The following is an 18,060-nucleotide window of genomic DNA, read 5'->3' on the forward strand; positions in this document are numbered from 1 at the left end:
TTCTTTTGGTTTTTTATTAGCCTATCTGTTACGCTGAGATTTATTCAACTGTAGGCAATTTACCTTTTCAATGGCCACTGCAGATCATTACTACCAGGTTTGATGACTGAGTTTTGTTAAATGAGGTCACCAAGAAGCAGGAGCTGAATTTCTCCTACTCATTTAATTTCCCATATTCCAAGGGGCAGTAACATATATATAGTTCCCTAATTCACTGGGTAGCATTGAACTAAGGATGAATAACTGTTTTTTCAGCTATAGTAGCAGCTCCCTAATTCTAGATTTGTTTTTTTCCTTTAAATTGAACTGATTAAAAAAAATTAGATAATAGCAAGAGTTCATTAGAACATACGTAGAAACATAAAGCTCACTGTCTAAGAATATAATTTCTAAACACTGCAGAGTGAGAGACCAAGTTCAAAGTCTATTTTCTCTGGGGCGGCTAGGTGGTATAGTGGATAGAGCACTGACCTTGGAGTCAGGAGTATCTGGGTTCAAATCCAGTCTCAGACATTTAATAATTACCTAGCTGTGTGGCCTTGGGCAAGCCACTTAACCCCGTTTGTCTTGCAAAAAAAAAAAACCCAACAGTCTATTTTCTGTTTGGCAAATATTTTATCAATATTTTAATTTCATATATTAGTCCAAGGCAAAGACTAGTTTAAAAAATAATGATAATAGACCCTCTCCATTTTAAAAGATATGTCAGGGACTTGAGGGGAGTGGCCAGTCTTTATAATGTAGTCTTGGATATAGCACTGGCTTTGGATTCTGGAGTGTAGGAATTTGAATCCAACACCTAACATTTGCCACTTGCTAGCTGTATGACCTTGGGCAAGACATTTAACCTTGATTATCCCTCATCCAGGGTTATCTCAGTCTTGATACGTTTCTGACCACTGGATCCAGATGGCTCTAGAGGAGAAAGTGAGGTTGGTGACTTAGCACAACCCCCCTCACTCAAATCCAATTCATGTGCATGTCATGGCATCACCTCCCTGATGTCATGGTTTTCTTTGGAAATGAAGGAAAAACATTATTTTCATTCTACTTTTAGTTTTATTGGTCAAAGTAACTTCTTTTTTTAAATTTATTTTTATTAAAGATATTATTTGAGTTTTACAATTTTCCCCCAAACTTGCTTCCCTCCCCCCACCCCCCCACCCCACAGAAAGCACTCTGTCAGTCTTTACTTTGTTTCCATGTTGTACCTTGATCCAAATTGGGTGTGATGAGAGAGAAATAATATCCTTAAAGAGAAGAGAAGTCTAAGAGGTAACAAGATCAGACAATAAGATATCTGTTTTTTCTACATTTAAGGGAATAGTCCTTGCATCAAAGTAACTTCTTTATTTTGACTTCCTAATAATACAAAAGTGAGTCATTTAATATTTTATTATAAGGATGTATAGACTTTAATAAATATGATCATTTTCATATACAAACAACAGAAAAAGAACATTGCATATGAAATTGTGAAGTTGAATTATATCCAACTCATTTTATGTATATAATGAAATTACTATTGTAATTCTTTTGCTATTCTGTTTTTTCCTTTCTTTCAGAACTTTCTTCTCTTTACTATATATATTTACTAATGTTTAATTAGCATTCTTTTCTTTTGTGTTTTTAAAAAATCACTATTAACTATCCTCTCCTTTCATGACTGCTACAGTAAGCAAAAAAAAAAACCAAAACAAATAACAAAACATAAAAAAAAGGCTAAAAAAGCTTCTTTTGTAAAAAATAAACATATTCTAGAAAAACAGATCCACATCTTCACAGTGTCAGAAATATGTCTCATCCTGTACTTTTAGGCTATCACTTTCCTGATGATATGTGGGAAGTATGGTTCATATATTATCAGTCTTCTAGAGTCATAATGGTTTACTAAATTGATCAGAATTCTTAAGTCTTTGAAAATTGTTTTTCTTAATTTGTTTCAAATGTGTATAACTCATCAAAATCCTATTTTGGGTTTTGTGGGCAAAGATTTTGGAGTGGTTTACCATTTCCTTCTCCAGCTCATTTTACAGATGAGGAAACTGAGGCAGATATTTGCCTAGGGTCACACAATTAATAAGTGTCTGGGGCCAGATTTTAGAGGCTGTGGCATCTAGATGCCCTATTTTTTCTTTACAATGTCTTTACTGAGTAAATTATTTTTCTGGCTCAAGTTACTTTGTTCTGTTTTTTAAAATATATCTTTTCATGTTTCTCTGACTAAATCTCTTTTATATTATGCAAATACCATAATTTATTTCAATCATTGCCAATTGATAGACACCCATTTACTTTTTACAAAAAAAGTGTTACTATAAAGGTTTTTGGATTCTTTGATACATATGGATACATTTGGATCTTTTTCCCAATTTCCCTATTCTTTCTCTATTTCTTTGATCTTTTGAGAAAGTCCATTAGTATTATCATTGGCTTAAAGTTTAGTGATTTGAATAATTTAGTGACATATTGGGTGAAGTTTCAAATTCTTTTTCAGAATAGTTGAACCAATTTGTATTTCCTGTATTTAGGCGATGAATAACAATCAGATACAGGTTCTCCTCCCTGACCCTTTGAGACTCTACCCTGGTTTTTCTCTTAAATCTGTGGACAACTTTTAAATTAGACCTGTGTTGTGGTTTTCTGTTAGCCAAGCTGAATTAATGCCTTTCATTCCAGAATCTGATGTGTGTGGGAATGTGAGAATTAAAGTAGATAAGGCTCAATATTCACAAAGTGAATTTATAGGTGAGCCTTACTGGTGGCCTTTTAGGGTCATTCATCTGAATTAAGCTGATTTTTCTTAATGTGTTTCTAGTTGTATCTATGCTATACAAACTGTGACTTTGCTTTGTGTTACTATATAATACAATACTTTACCTTCCTTCTTCCCAATATCCATTAGAATATATAAATTCTTTTAATTTATTCTCAAGGACTATTTTAATTTGATTTTCTTTTTTGTTTTTTTCATTTTAGCAAGCTACAGTGATGAAGATGAAAATGAAATACTTGAATTAGCATCTAATAAAACATTTATGATTACACTAAAGGTTCCAGAAGAATGTATGGATGAAGAGGATACATTATCTAATGAGCTCAGTCAAAATGTAATTGCACCTTTTTTTGCTCTCAAATTTAGCTGTTAATAGTTAACATAACAGGATAATTGCAACTGTCTTTGGTCTTGAACTTTTCTTTTTGATTTGGACAGAAGACAAAGTTTAAAAATGTTTTTATAAATTTTAAAATACTATTTAAATGTGTTTATCATTATTATTATTATAATTATAATGAGTTCTCCAAGATACACTCTCTTCATTCTTTTCTCTCCTCTTTGCTCAGTGGTGGTGCTAGGTAAATAGTGAATGATAGTGATTGACCTGTAGCCAAATGCATCAAGACTACACAAATGCCTTGATAGGTTAGGAATGGGATTAATATGAGACTGACCTGGAGTTTGTTCTCTTAGAACCTTTTTTATTTATGGACCCATTCCAGAAAATTCCTAGGCCAACAAATTTGAGAGAAATCATTTTTATAAAGTGTATTGATATTTGATTTTTATATCACCCTCCCCTGCTTCACTCAGAAAGTCATCCTTTATAATACACTTTTTAAATAGACAAAAAATAAGTTCAGTAAAATTAAATGACATAAGAACTGAACTATTTGATTTTCCCTATCCATACCATTCCCATTACCACCTCTGCAAAAAAACGATGTCAGAAATATATTTTCTCAGGGTGGCTAGTGGCACAGTGGATAGAGCACTGGCCCTGGGGTCAGGAGTACCTGAGTTCAAGTCTGACCTCAGACACTTAATAATTACCTAGCTGTGTGGCCTTGGGCAAGCCACTTAACCCCCATGGCCTTGAAAAAAAAGAAAGAAAGAAATACATTTTCTTCTTTCTTTTTGAGAGTCTACCTTGGTTATTAATAATTACAGAGTTCAGTGAGAATACATATTTGATCCTAGACTCCACAATTCAACTACTTTTCTTCCTTGATAATAATTTAGAAGTTTTGATAGATTGATCTAACCTAATACTCAAATTGGTATTGATTTGGTCTCTTAAGATGGTCAATTTTTAGAATTGGATCAAGTACCATATACATTACTTCTATGAGAATAAATTCTACCTGAGAGTTATGGTTCTAGCCAGTATCCACCCCTGTATACTTCAGAAGTAAGCAAAAAATGAACTGGGTTTGGGAATATAATAAGACTGAATTATCATTTGATTTCCATTTGGCTCCATGTGAGGGTTCCTATAGAGTGTGATTTCTTTCAGTTTATCCTATGGAAAACCCCCTGAGCTCCTAAGGATGACGTTTTATGGCATCTTTTGTGGTAATGTTTGTTTCTTTGGGTGATTTGTTTTTCTTTCTCATTATTTTCTACTTCCTGTTAATAGTCTTCATTATGAAATACTCCTTGCCCTTTATTATCTAGAAAATCTTGACAGGAACTTCCAGTCCAGAAACACACCCTTCTAAAGGGTAAAATCCTGCTCTGGACTGATAACTCTCTAGATTAAAGGCAAAAGGAATGTTCAAATGTGTGTCTCACCTCGTCTCATTGATCCGGGGACCTGGCCCTGCCAAGGGGACAGCTCATTTATTACCATTACATCCCTTTGAAGGGTGGGGCATATTTTCATTCCTGATTTATAGCTGCTGAAAAAAAAAGAAACCTGAAGCCCAGAGACTTGTCCTTCATCCCAATAGCAAAATAGGAGCAGAGAAGGGAACTAGACTTTCTTTTCTTTTCTGAATAGATAGGAAAATCTTTATAGTCACAGCCTAAGGAATAGGAATATTTGGAAGTTCTTGAGATTTGAAGTGGGGGGGGGGGCTGGGTCAGGGGGTTGGTTTCAAATACTGACTCTGACACTCATTACCTATGTGATGTCACACTAGTTATTTGGCCTCTTTGAACCTTATATTGCTCTTCTGTAAAATTAAGGAAGTTGAACTAGAGAACTTCAGATGTCCCTTCCAGCTTTTAACCTATGATTCTATGTTTGTTTTTTTAATTACTTAAAAATTCTTAAATTTTTAAAATAAATTTTTAAAAATTACTTAAAATTCCCAATTACTTGTAAAAACAATTTTAAATATTCATTTAAAAAACTTTAGTTCCATATTTTCTCTCCCTCTCTCCTTCCTATTCCTTTTGTTGAGAAGGTAAACAATTTGATAGAGGTCATACATGTAGTTTTTCAAAACATATTTTCAATATTAGTTATATTGGGAAAGAAAACCTAGACCCCCCCCAAAAAAAAACCCAAGGAAAAATAAAGTTAAAAAAAGTTTGTTTCAATCTTCATTTAGACTCTATTGGTTCTTTCTATGGAGGTGGATAACTGTTTTCATCATGAGCCTTTTGGCATTGTCTAGGATCTTTGTGTTGATCTGAGTATTTGGGTCTTTCACAGCTGATAATCATATAATACTGCTGTTATTGTGTGCCCTCTGGTCCTGGTTCTGATCACTTCATTTTATAAGTCTTTCCAGATTATTCTGAGAGAACCTTGCTTGTCTTTTCTCAGAGCAGAATAATATTCCATCACAATCACATACCACAACCTGTTCAGTCATTCCCCAGCTGATGGACATCCCCTCAATGTCCAATTCTTTGCTACCACAAAAAAACCCTGAGATATGTGTGTATGTGTATTCTTTTCCTTCTTTCATTTTTTCCTTTCTTCTTCCCTTCCTCCTTCCTTCCTTCCTCTTTCTCTCTCCCTTCATTCTTTCATTTCTTTCTTTCTTCCTCTTTTTCTCTCCATTCTTTAATTTTTTCTTTCAATTTTCTTTCTTTCTTTCTTTCTTTCTTTCTTTCTTTCTTTCTTTCTTTCTTTCTTTCTTTCTTTCTTTCTTTCTTTCTTTCTTTCTTTCTTTCTTTCTTTCTTTCTTTCTTTCTTTCTTCCTTTCCTCCTCTCCCCTCCCTTCCCCTCCACCCACTCTTTCCCTCTCCTTCCCTCTCCTCTCCTTTCCTCTCTCTCTCCCCCCTCTCTATGGAATATAGAGTTGGTATTGCTGGGTCAAAGAGTATACACAATTTTATAGCTCTTTGGAAATAGTTCCAAGTGAGTCTTCTTTTTTTACTTGTTTGTCATCTTTCCCTTTTTTATACCAATTTCTAGATATTCTTGAAGGTGGATTATTGGGGAATCGTGTAGGAGGTATTCCCTTCCTTAACACAATTTGCAAAACATAATATTCCTTCATTTTCTCCTAATTACCTGCCAAATTTTTCTTCCCTCTACTATTAGTGCTTTGATCTAAGATTCTTCTATCATTTTGGACACCATGCTAAATATTGAACAAGCAAAGATGAGTCATCAAGAAATTTTAAGATGATGTCATCTTATAGATGAGTTATCAAGAAATTAGTTCCACTTTACTTCCCCTTCCCATTCTTTGTGTTCCCTCTTTTAAGGCAAAGTCCAACCTGTTTACACCTTCACTAGGAAGTTGGTGACAGACTCTCTGATAATCAGAGCCCTGAACTTGTTTTCTAATTATCCTCTGAGTCAGAGTGAGTCATCTTCTCTTTTCTTCACACTCTCGATTAGGTGTCTGAGAAGTTTTATTTGATTTCCACATACAGATGTAAATGTTTGAGAACTACTATTATTGATATTACATGGAATTACAGGAACACCTGGGTTCAAGACATGCTTCAAATATGTACTAGTTCTGTGACTCTGGGCAAATCATTTAACATTTAGGTCCCATCAGTACAAGTTGCAGAAAAGTTGCCAGCCTTCATTGGTGGAGAGAGTTCCCTATATCAATGATATCATCCATCTAGTTCTTTTTTTGGGAGGAGGGAGAAGAAGGAGAGAAGAAGGAGGAAGGGGAGAGAAATAATCAGTGTCAGAATTATTCATAGCTATCCCAGTAATAGAAATTATATTTCTTATTGATTTTCAACTTGGCATTTCAAATGCACAGTTCATTCACTGATACAAAGAAAAATGATTTATATAGTGACTCTAAATTACTCTGCCTCCCCTACAATCTCAGGTGACAGAACGAGAGAAAAGAGAAAGATGACAAACAGAGGAAAGAGAAAAGAGAATTAGAAAGAGGAAAAAAGTTAATTCTGAGGAGCCATGATTTTCTAAATTTCACTTGGACATCTGCTTTGGGCCACAAAGAAACATTTCCCTCTCTTAGATCTGATCTGTTAAAAAAAATAGACATGTAAAAGAATCTTTTCTCATTGATTTTTTAAATTGTCATTTTAATTATTTTTTTTCATGTGTTTCAACATTTACTTCCAAAACCTTGAGTTCCAAATTCTCTCCCTTCATCCCACCCCACTCCCACCATTGAGAAAGTTACTTGGTGTGGGTTAAAAGTGTGTAGCCATGAAATACATTATCACAATAGTCATGTTGTAAAAATAAATATAATCCCCCCCCCACACACACACACAAAGAGAAATCTCAAGAAAAATAAAGTGAGGGGGGAAAAGTGTGCTTCCATCTTTATTCAGACACCACTATCTCTTTCTTTGGGCTGGATAGAATTCTTTATTATAAGTCTATCAGAGAAATTGCTTCAATATTTTTTTCCCACAGTTGCTATTGCTAGCTGTATTTCCCTCTATTCTCAACCCCCACTTATTCTATCCTCTCTCTCTCCTTTCACCCTGTTCCTCCTATTTTCTCTAGGGTAAGACAGGTTTCTATACCCAATTGAGCATGTATGTTATTTCCTCTGAGTCACTTCTGACAAGAGTAAAGGCCGACTCATCTGTCTCATTCTTACCCTTATCTCATTTGTCTGTTTATCAACAGCTCCCCTCTAAGACACCAATATGCTAGGATTTCATCTATACATATGGCAAAGAGAAGCTTAACTCCAAATATTGTGATAATCTCTTGTTTTGGGGAGTTAGTGGAATGTCCTATGATATTCTGTATTGGGCTGTGGATAGCATTTAATGTAGATTCTTCTCTCAAGGCTCTGTCACCCCAATAGGTTCTTCTTCAATGCTCTCATGGAAGAATAGAGTTTATGGTATGTAGTGATAAAGCCGATTCCCATCCAGGTATCCCCATCTCAACCACAGGCACATCTATGGATACTAGGAAGATGAATTCAGAAAAAGTTCCAACATGTGGATACAGACTGGGGCAAGTCTGGGAGTTCACCGGGTCCCCCATGGAGAAAAGAGAGGCATATTTAGGAAAGTATTTTAGATAGCCAGATGAACATAAGGTGATCTTTCCATGATTGTTCCCAGAGTTTGACTGTCAGGCAGAAGCTATTCAGGAGAAATTTGGGGACAGTCATGGAGTTAGTGCAGGGCTTAAAGAAACACTTAGGTTGGATTCAGGAACTACAGAAAGGCCTTAAGTGTGAATTTAGACCAAATATAATGTAAATGAATGTTCTGGCAACATGTATTGGTAAATAATCTATTCATTTTTTAAAAGTAGTGATCTCAAAATACTGTGATGCTAAAGAGATAGAACTAAAATTAATGTAGCTCCTTTCCTTCAAATTTTAGGGAATTTTTCTAATAGAATGAATAATATTTCTTGATCAAAAGACTTGTCTCCTTTTCTTATCCCAAAGAAACAGTTTCAAATTCTATTAAAGTCTGTTTGTTAGCTGTATCACTGCCTTTTGGGACTTTTTATTTTTCCTGTGGTCATGGAATAATAATAATATAAATTTTAATAAAAAATTAGCAGATAAGATGCTGTTGTGTTTTATAAAGTATATCATTTTGGTTATTTGATGTCAGCAGAAAATGAAATTATTTTTTAAAAAAATTTCTTTTGAGTTACATGTGTCTTTTTTCTCTGACCCAATACATTATTAATAACAACAATAGTGATAATCATAACAAAAATAATAGTAATGCATTTGTGTGGTGCTTAGGTGAGCAAGCTAATGAAGGAAAAAAAGGTTAAATGACTCACCCAGGGTCAAATAGCTAATAAGTGGCTGAGATTGGAGTTGAATTTGAGTCTTCTTGACCCCCAGATCCTTTATTCTGTACTCTGTATCACTTAACTTATAAACTAATATATTGTTACATGACCAAAGTAGAATATCTTTGGGAAGAAATAGGTTGCATTTTAGGATGAAGAAATAATCTATCCTTTCTCTTTTCTCCACAGCTCACAAAATTATACAATACATCTCCAGCTCTGAGCCGATACTTTGCTTCAGTTGAAGTAGCTGACTCCAGGTAAAAATGTGGAACTGTCTTTAGAAATTTGGGCCTCATAATGACTTTCTTGTAAAGGCATGGTGGCATAGTAGATTGAGATCTCACCTTAGAGTCAGGAAGACCCATCTTTCTTTGACACATATCGGTCACTTAGACAAAGTCATTTGACTAACCTTTTAGAGCCTCAGGCATTTTATTTAGGTATGAAGAATTCAAAGACCATCATGGGTAGGAGTTCCAAATCTAGAAGTTCCCTATGCAAATGAAAGTCATGGATCTAGTTCCTATTTCCTCTACCCCATAGCATCGTTGTGTATGTTTCCTCAAAGTTCAACCAAAGGAAAGTTTTGTGAAGGAAATTCTTGAGTTTTTTTCCCAGGAAATTTAAAAATATGAGATAGCTTTTAGCTTATCTAAAATGTCTTTTGGCAGGAAGGTAGACTATGAAGTCCCTTGCAATCCAAAACTGATGTGATTTCAGGTGTTTTGGAAATGTGATCTGGTAAAGGCTGTGAACAATGATTCATCACTCGACTTTAATGGAGATAAGTGCTTATGAAGGGCAGAACTAGTAACACCACTGGGGGAGTCAGTATAATATAAATGATTTAATTCTGGTGATTTTAAGTATTTTTGAGGAACTCAGACTTTTTTTATTGTTTTTTGCAAGGCAATGGGGTTAAGTGACTTGCCCAAGTCACTAGGTAATTATTAATATTTGAGACCGGATTTGAACTCAGGTCCTCCTGACTTCAGGGCCAGTGCTCTATCCACTGTACCATCTAGCTGCCCCGAGACATTTTTTTTACCTACTCTGTTCAACTTCCCTGGGACCTACATGAAATGATAGGCATGACTTTCCATTTTCCTGGAGGACTAATGAAGACCCCCAAATATTTAATAGCGGAAGAACTAGTTTCCAAATATTTCAGTAATCTCTATTCATGAACTTCTCTAAGGTATGACAAATGAAGACAGAGGAGAAAAGAAAAGAAGATTTTTAAGGCAGGAAAGGATCTTTTTGAGAATCTAATCCAAATGGGCAAAATGAGCAATTGCAATGAGGTAATATGATATTCCCAAGGAGAGACCTAGATTCAAAACATGACCCTGATACACATTAATTGTCATCTCCCTGTACTTCAGTTTCCTCATCTATACTTCACAAGGTGGTCATGAAAAAAACCCTTTGTAAATCTTTGAATACTACAGAAATGTTGTTACTATTGTCATTTTGCTAGACTTTGCTAGGGACTTTAGAAGAACAAGATTGGACCATTAAGGAAGCTAAATGTGATCTGAAGCACTTAAGCATAAAATATCTCTGCATTTTGTCAGGCTATAGCCCCCTCCCCATTTCCATATTACCTCACAGGGTAAAAGATTGCCATTAAGATAGAAAAATAAATAGATACATACATATATACATGTTTAAGAGACAACTAGGTAGCAATTTAGTTAAGAGTTCTGAGTCTGAAGTCAGGAAGACTTAAGTACAGAGCTGACCACAGCTATTTGCTAACTATGTGGTCCTGTTTGACTCAGTTCCTCAATTGTAAAATACTGTGGGTATTAATAGCACCTACTTCCCATGGTTATCATGAAGAGCAAATGAAATAATTTTTTTAAAACACCCCTTAATGTTTTGATATATGGTGGGGGGCTTGGCAATTTTTGTTTCATCTTAATTTTTTTATCCCAATTTCAGTTTATTTCCTATCACCTTGGGGTAATATTTTATTACTTCTCCTTTAAGTGGAATTTCTTTTTTAATTTTAATATTTTACTTTTTCTAATTAAAATTAAATTTCTAATTAAAATTAAAATGTTAAAAACAATATTTAACCTTCATTTTTTTTTTCACAATTTTGAGTTCCAAATTCCCTCTCAACCTCTCTCCTCTCTTCCTTCTTTGGGATTGCAAGCAATTTGATAAAGCCTATATATATATATATATATATATATATATATATATATATATATATATATATATGTATATATATATGTATATATATATATATACATATATATATATATATATACACATATATATACACACACATTTATACAAGACATAGTTACATTTTAGTCATGTTGTGAACAAATATAGGCAAAAAAACAAGAAAAATAAAGTAAAAAAAAAACAGAAACCAGAATGCTTCATTCTGCATTCTGATCTCATCAGTTTTTCCCCTCTGGAGATGGACAGAATTGTTATAAGTAGAATTTCTTTTAAAAAAAAAGAACCAAAAACATGCACTAACATTTTTTTCAGCACTTACTATGTCTGAAAATCGCTTTGCTTGTTGCTAGGGTTTTATGGATAATAAATAACCTAGTCCTTGTTCTCCAGGACCTTCTAGTCTAGTGTTAGGTAGAGGAATGTACACAAGTGATAACTGCAGAAAAGACTGCTTCAAAGAGAATTGACTTAAGAATCAAGAAGGCCTGAGTTCAAATTTCACTTCCTACATTTATTTGCAGTTCAACACAAGCAAGTCATTTAACTTTTGAACCTGAAATGCTGCCCTTTTATCATATCTTCTATATCCCCCCCCCCCCAGGGGAATCCCCCTCTAAGGGTTGTTGTTCTTTTTGAATCAGGTAACACCTATATCAAAATGTTGGCTGGGAGGTAGTAGGCATCACAGTATCATTAATCCAAGGTGCTTATTTTTCTAAGGATAATTTTATCCTGATTTTCTAGCACCATAAAATGTTTCATAGAAATTAGTGTGGTCTCCAGAATTGGAAAGGACCATATAAGGTTAAATGATTTGTCCAAGGTCACATTGGAGGTAAGTAGAGGAGTTAAGATTTTAAACCTAGCGTAGATGTGCCTATATCTTTTCTTATGAAAAAATTGAGAGAGCTGTCTCACTTAACTTCACAGATATTCATTGACCATAGCTCTCTTTTTGTCTGGGGTTTGGATGATAATTGAGGATTGTGCTGAACAAAACAGAATAGGAGATATGGTAGATTCTCCATGTAATTCCTAAAGTACATGTGAAGAAAAGCTGAACTAGAGTTGGAGAAAAGAATTAGAGAATTTTATGCATTTTGGTTAAGAAAACTTTTTTGACTATTAATAGAAAAAGCAACAGAGAAAAAAATTCATTACCCCCCAAATGGTACCTTCACTATCCAAAGAGAAGGAAGTTAAACTTTTATTTTTTGTAAATTCATTTGCACTAAGTCAAATAGTCAAGTAGGTTTTATCTTCTCAACATCTATTGAAATATTTTCACCAGTGGTTAAACCCAAAGCCATATCTGTTCAATCTTTGTAACCCTTGTCCATGACCTATAATAACTTTTCCACCTAGGGGTCATTCCAATATGCTGGAGACTTTTTGACATCATGAGGATGTTCATGGAACACTTGGGCTGTCCAATTGTCATGGCTTGCTCATTCTTCCTACCACACCTTTTACTGATGATATCATTTATTCATGTTCTTCAAAGTTCCTTATAGATCATATATTTTAGTTCATAACCTCTTTACCCTATTCCATTACTCTATGTATAGATGATATTCATTTTTCAATTCTTTCAATGTTAGTTGCATTCCATGTCTTAAAGGCTTACAACACTGGTAGGATGATGGTTTCTTGTTCTGTGACATTCTCTTATCCAACAAGAAATGGCAAATGACTGGTGTATCATTGAAGAGGTATTAGTACTTTCCCTGGCATGAGAAACACTTAGAAGCAAATAGTTTCCCTATCCTTTAATGTTCCCCATTGTGAACATATCTCTAGGATGAAATACATATTAAATTGTAGGTTTGGAATTTTAGAAATTTGGAAATTATCTCTTCTTATTCCTTTTGGACACAAGAAAATTGAGACCTGGAGAGTTTGAATGGCTTGCCTAACCCCACAGAGGTATTAGGAGATAGGGTAGTCCTCTTGCTTCATGGTTGGGGCTCTTTGTGCTGGCTCCAAGTTATATTTCCAGACTTGAACACCATTCTCGTTAATGCAGTCTTTAGTCCAACCAGACTATCTTTCTTTCCATTCCTTATTGATGTCAGTATATCTCCTGATTCCATACCTTTGGAAATACTGGGGTTTTTTTAGATTTTTCAAGGCAATGGGGTTAAGTGGCTTGCCCAAGGCCACATGGCTAGGTAATTATTAAGTGTACTCCTGACTCCAAGGCCAATGCTCTATCCACTGCACCACCTAGCCACCCTCCAGAAATACTGTTCTCTAAACCCAAAATGCATTTCTTTTTCACCTCTGCTTCTAGAAATTTCTAATTTTTTTTAGGTTTTTTTTTGTTTTTTGTTTCTTTTTGCTAGGCTTGGCCAAGGCCACACAGCTAGGTAATTATTAAGTGTCTGAGGCCGGATTTGAACTCAAGTATTCCTGACTCCAGGGCTGGTGCTCTATCCACTGCGCCACCTAGCTGCCCCGATTTCTAATATTTTTTTGAGGTCTCTCCTACTTCTTTTGAGTGGCTAGGGTGTCTGTTTAATCAGCTTATATTACATGTTTTAGATAAGAAACTTGAAGTCAAGCATCCTATGAGAACAAGTACCTGTAATTTTTAATATCAGTACCACTATTCATGGTTGAAAGTCTTGTTTTGTGATAGCTTTCTTCAGGCAGTTTCTAACAACATCAATCTATCAGAGTTGCTACATGGCAAAAGAACAAAGGAATGCAAAAGTCTCTGAGGAATTAATTAGAATTAATTAATTAGAATAATATCATAGAGAGAATGATGGAAAGGTGTTTAATGTGTGTAAATAGACTACAACATATAACCAAGGAAGAACCTTGAAAAAGGATAGGGGTAAAAGTTCTCATCGAGAAAAAGTTGGACTGGTCATTGCATGAAGAATAAGGGATGAACCTTCAGAGTGCTCCCCACATCTTTTTTTATTGTCAGGAGAAAGTAAGGAAGATCTCCAGTTTGTTGGATAGTTTCTATGGGAAGACATGGAGAAGAGACACATAGGAGAGGGTAGAAAGGATGAGTGGTGTTTTGCATCATTCAAGGGAACATTCAAATCAATAAGAGTAAATATTTGAATATTTCATTATATTTTCATAGGTTTACATGTGTGATATATACATAGATATTGTACATACATACATACATATACATAAATGTTTATACAGACAAATGTTCTATACTCCTTTAGAACATATGGGAAGCTAGTTGGCACAGTAGATAGAGTAACAGACCTGAAATCAGGAAGATTTATCTTCCTGAGTTTAAATCTAACCTCAGTCACTTAATAGCTGTGTCACCCTGGGTAAGTCATTATCCTTGTTTGCCTTATGGATAAAATGAGTTGGAGAAGGAAATGACAAACCACTCCAGTGTCTTTGCAAAGATCATGAAGAGTCAGATACAACTGAAATGAACAATAACAGAATATAATTTCCTTGAAAATAAGTTTTGTTTTCTTTAGAGGCAGTGCAACATAATCAAAAATGGACTGAGTTTGGAATCAAGGGATCTGTGTTCAAATCCCACCTTTGCTACTTTCTAGTAACATCTCTCACAAACACTCCTTTCTCTTCTCTGGCACTGCTACAACTCTGGTGCAGATCCTCATCACCTCACACCTTCACTATAACCATAGCCTCACCTCACACCTTCACTATAACCATAGCCTGCTAGTTGATCACCCTGCTTCAAGTTTCTCCCCATTCCAGACCAACTTCTACTCAGCCATCAGGTTGATCTTCCTAAAACACAGATTTAACTACATCACTCACTTCCCATTCAGTAAACTTCCATGGCTCTCTATTATCTCCAAAATCAAATATAAAATCCTCTACTAAAATTTGAAAATCCTTCATAACTTGACCTCCTTCTTGTCCAGACCTCCCAAACCTCTTTGTGTAGGTGAACCAGTGACTCTGGCTTCTCTGCTGTTCCTCCCAGGTCTGGGTCTTTGCAATGCTCCTCCATTCCCACCTCCGCCTATCCCTTGCCTAGAATGCTCTTTCCTCTTCATCTCTGCCTTCCAGTTTTCCTTGACTTCCCTCAAGTCTCAGCTAAAATCCTGCTTTCTGAAAGAAACTTTTCCCCATCCTCCTAAAACTTTGGACTTTTCTTCTGAGACTATTTCCAATTAATTCAATATAGAATCTTGTTTTTACAAAGTTGTTTACATATAAAGATTCTTTTTTTGCCTTTCTTAGAGTCTCCAGTGTTTACCTCAGTGCTGGTCTTATTATTGATAAATATTTGTTGATTCGCTTACTTACTTACACACACCCATTTGACTTTGGGCCAATCATGTAGCCTCACTTGGACTTAGTTCTTAATCTGTAAAATGAGAGTGTTGTACTAAATGATCCCTTATAGCTTTAAACCTCTGCTCTCCGATCCTGTATCACCATTGCTGTACAAACCTCTATCTTCTCTGGGAAGCCCTGTCCTCCTGAAGCTCTACCCTAGGGCTCAGGGGAATTTGAAATATGTCCAGGCAGTAGATTCCCTGCCCCTCCCAGCTATTCCTCTCCTTTGCTTCTGCATGGTCTTTCTTTGTGATTGCTTTCCTTAGTGCCCAATCCTATTCATAACTTAGCCTGTGCCATTGGTGAGTGAAAGTTCAATTCTAAGGCCAGTTGAAGAAATTGGGTCAAGGGAAAGAAAAGGACCTTTTCTGATTGTGCCAGTCTCTTCCAGTAGGAAATTCATTGTCAACTGGGAGGAATAAGATGGTAAGGATAGGGGGGGAGGGGAGTTTGAACAGACTGGCTAGAGCTGCCTCTTACTCACACCTCTCCAGTTAATTGGCCACTCCATGGCCCACAAGAATCTCCCAGCTGGTCAAGCCCCCAACAAAAAGAACAGTATCATTGGCTCCCCTGTCTTTATTATTTTATCATGTCACAACTATTATTGCATCTGATCCTCCAGACAGCCCTTGAGGTAAATGTGGCAAGAATGATTTTTTCCTTGTAGCTCCTCTTAAAGTGTTGACTATTATTAAAAAATAATTAGAAGAAGGAAGAGGCTTCATGAGATGTGAAACTCAGATGACTGGATTCCAAAGTTCAAAGCTTGGAAGCAACTGATGAGAAAGTACAAAGAAGCTTTTGAGTCAATAAAAAATAATCAAATATATAGTAGGAATGCAAAGAAAGGTTTTCTTCTTTGAACTCTTCCAACAAAAAAAGCAAGAGGATCATTTACTTAAAGCTCTGTGATTCTGTGTTGTCATTTAGTTTACCCTTCTTTGATTGTAAAAGATCAATGGGAATGTGACCACTAGAGGATGCCATTTACCTATTCATTTTAAATCTCGATGCCTTACAGGAATTTAAATACTGCTTGTATTTCTACAGGATATTGCATTGACAGGATACTACCAAGTGAGAGCATCTGTACTTTTCTTAGTTGTTATTGCTGATATTCCTTGAATCACCTTGAACCAATGGATCAAGATAGGATTTGCAGCTAGGGTTAAATATTTAGGCTACATTTAACTAGGCTCTCAAACCATTAATTAACTCATCCCCACAGTATCTCTTAGAAAACATGCATATATGTATCCTTATTTTAAAGTAAAGAGAAATAAATTGACTAAAGGTTGAGATACTTAACTCCAGGTATGTGGCCAACATTTACAAAGTTGAAATGAAGTATGGTTTAAGACATCACATAGGTAGGTAAATAGCAGAACTGGGAGTTAAACCTCCAGATCCTTTGATTCCAAATTCAGAGGCCTTCCCACTGGTGATCTGTTTGCCTCCAGTCTGAATCATATGAAAGCCTAGAGGAGTCTATTATTACTACACTGGCAAGGAGTTCTTTATTTTGAAACAAACTACTCAGTATGTTAAATGCTAGCATATGATTTTGAATTTAGAGTGCACAGTTCCTCTGGAGGACATCCTTCTCCCTTTCCTCATCTGTCAGAGGAGAGGGAGGAATTAGCCTATGGTGATACAGACCCAGTTTAGTCTGGATCAACTCATATAGTACACCCTGCCTCCAAAACACTTATGTTTGATAACTTTGAATCAGGTTTAAAGGTACATTAAATTAACATGTAGAATTGATATCATATTACTTGGGGAGCACCCAGAGAGAGAGAGAGAGATTGAATTTAAATTTTTTTAATTAATGCTAAAAATAAATTTAAAAAATTTTTGTTATAAAGGTACATTAAAAATGGAAAAAAGAGAAAAATGTAAAACTCAAATAATATCTTTAATAAAAATAAATTTAAATTAAAAACAAACAAAAAAACAAAAAAAAATGGAGAAAAAGAGATTTGTTTTGGGGAGTATTGTAGCTAATTATATGTATAGATGATATTGAGATGAATAAAAACTCTGAGATACAGAGTTTCTGGGTAATTATTAACCATTTTAACCAGCTGCCAGTTAATAAATTGATGGTTTCCTCTGATGACCAGAGACGCCAAGAAAGATTCTGAGATGCTTTAAATCCCTTCTGAAAGGGAATTCTCTTGACAAGTGAAAATCAATCTTGATTGATGGACATTTAATGAGGAGGTGGGCTAAAAGCCTTCAGTCCCTCCTGCTATGAAGGAGACTTGATGATGAGACTCAGCTACCTCCAGTAATCTGGGGAGGGGAAGGTCATCTCCATCTGGACCCCTTTGGTTAGATTTCTCCTTTATAAATTAGAGGGTCACCAGAGAGAGAAAACCAAAGACAAAAGTCCCTTCCCTCAGAGTAAAAACAGAAATTAGATCTCTTAAATTAGGTGGGTCCTGCCCAAGATTGAAGAACATATTCTTTGCTGTTTAAGAATAATCTCATCAATCAGGCTTTCATATGCTGACTTTAATCAGAAATTAACTTTAAGGAGGAAATAGAAGGTGAAAAGCCTGGATTACAAATTAATAAT

The 18,060-nt window shown here is 35.3% G+C and overlaps 1 protein-coding gene across 1 annotated transcript in view; it reads left to right on the forward strand.

The window, feature by feature from the left end:
* C1H3orf52 (chromosome 1 C3orf52 homolog) overlaps positions 1-18,060 on the forward strand; it is a 49,158-nt gene that overhangs the window by 28,028 nt on the left and 3,070 nt on the right. Inside the window, exons 3-4 of the mRNA XM_074214485.1 lie at positions 2,980-3,110; positions 9,153-9,223. Coding sequence (XP_074070586.1) covers positions 2,980-3,110; positions 9,153-9,223 — 202 coding nt within the window. The remainder of the gene's footprint in view (positions 1-2,979; positions 3,111-9,152; positions 9,224-18,060) is intronic.

The sequence above is a fragment of the Macrotis lagotis genome, chromosome 1 (genome assembly GCF_037893015.1).
Source record: "Macrotis lagotis isolate mMagLag1 chromosome 1, bilby.v1.9.chrom.fasta, whole genome shotgun sequence".
NCBI lineage: Eukaryota > Metazoa > Chordata > Mammalia > Peramelemorphia > Peramelidae > Macrotis > Macrotis lagotis.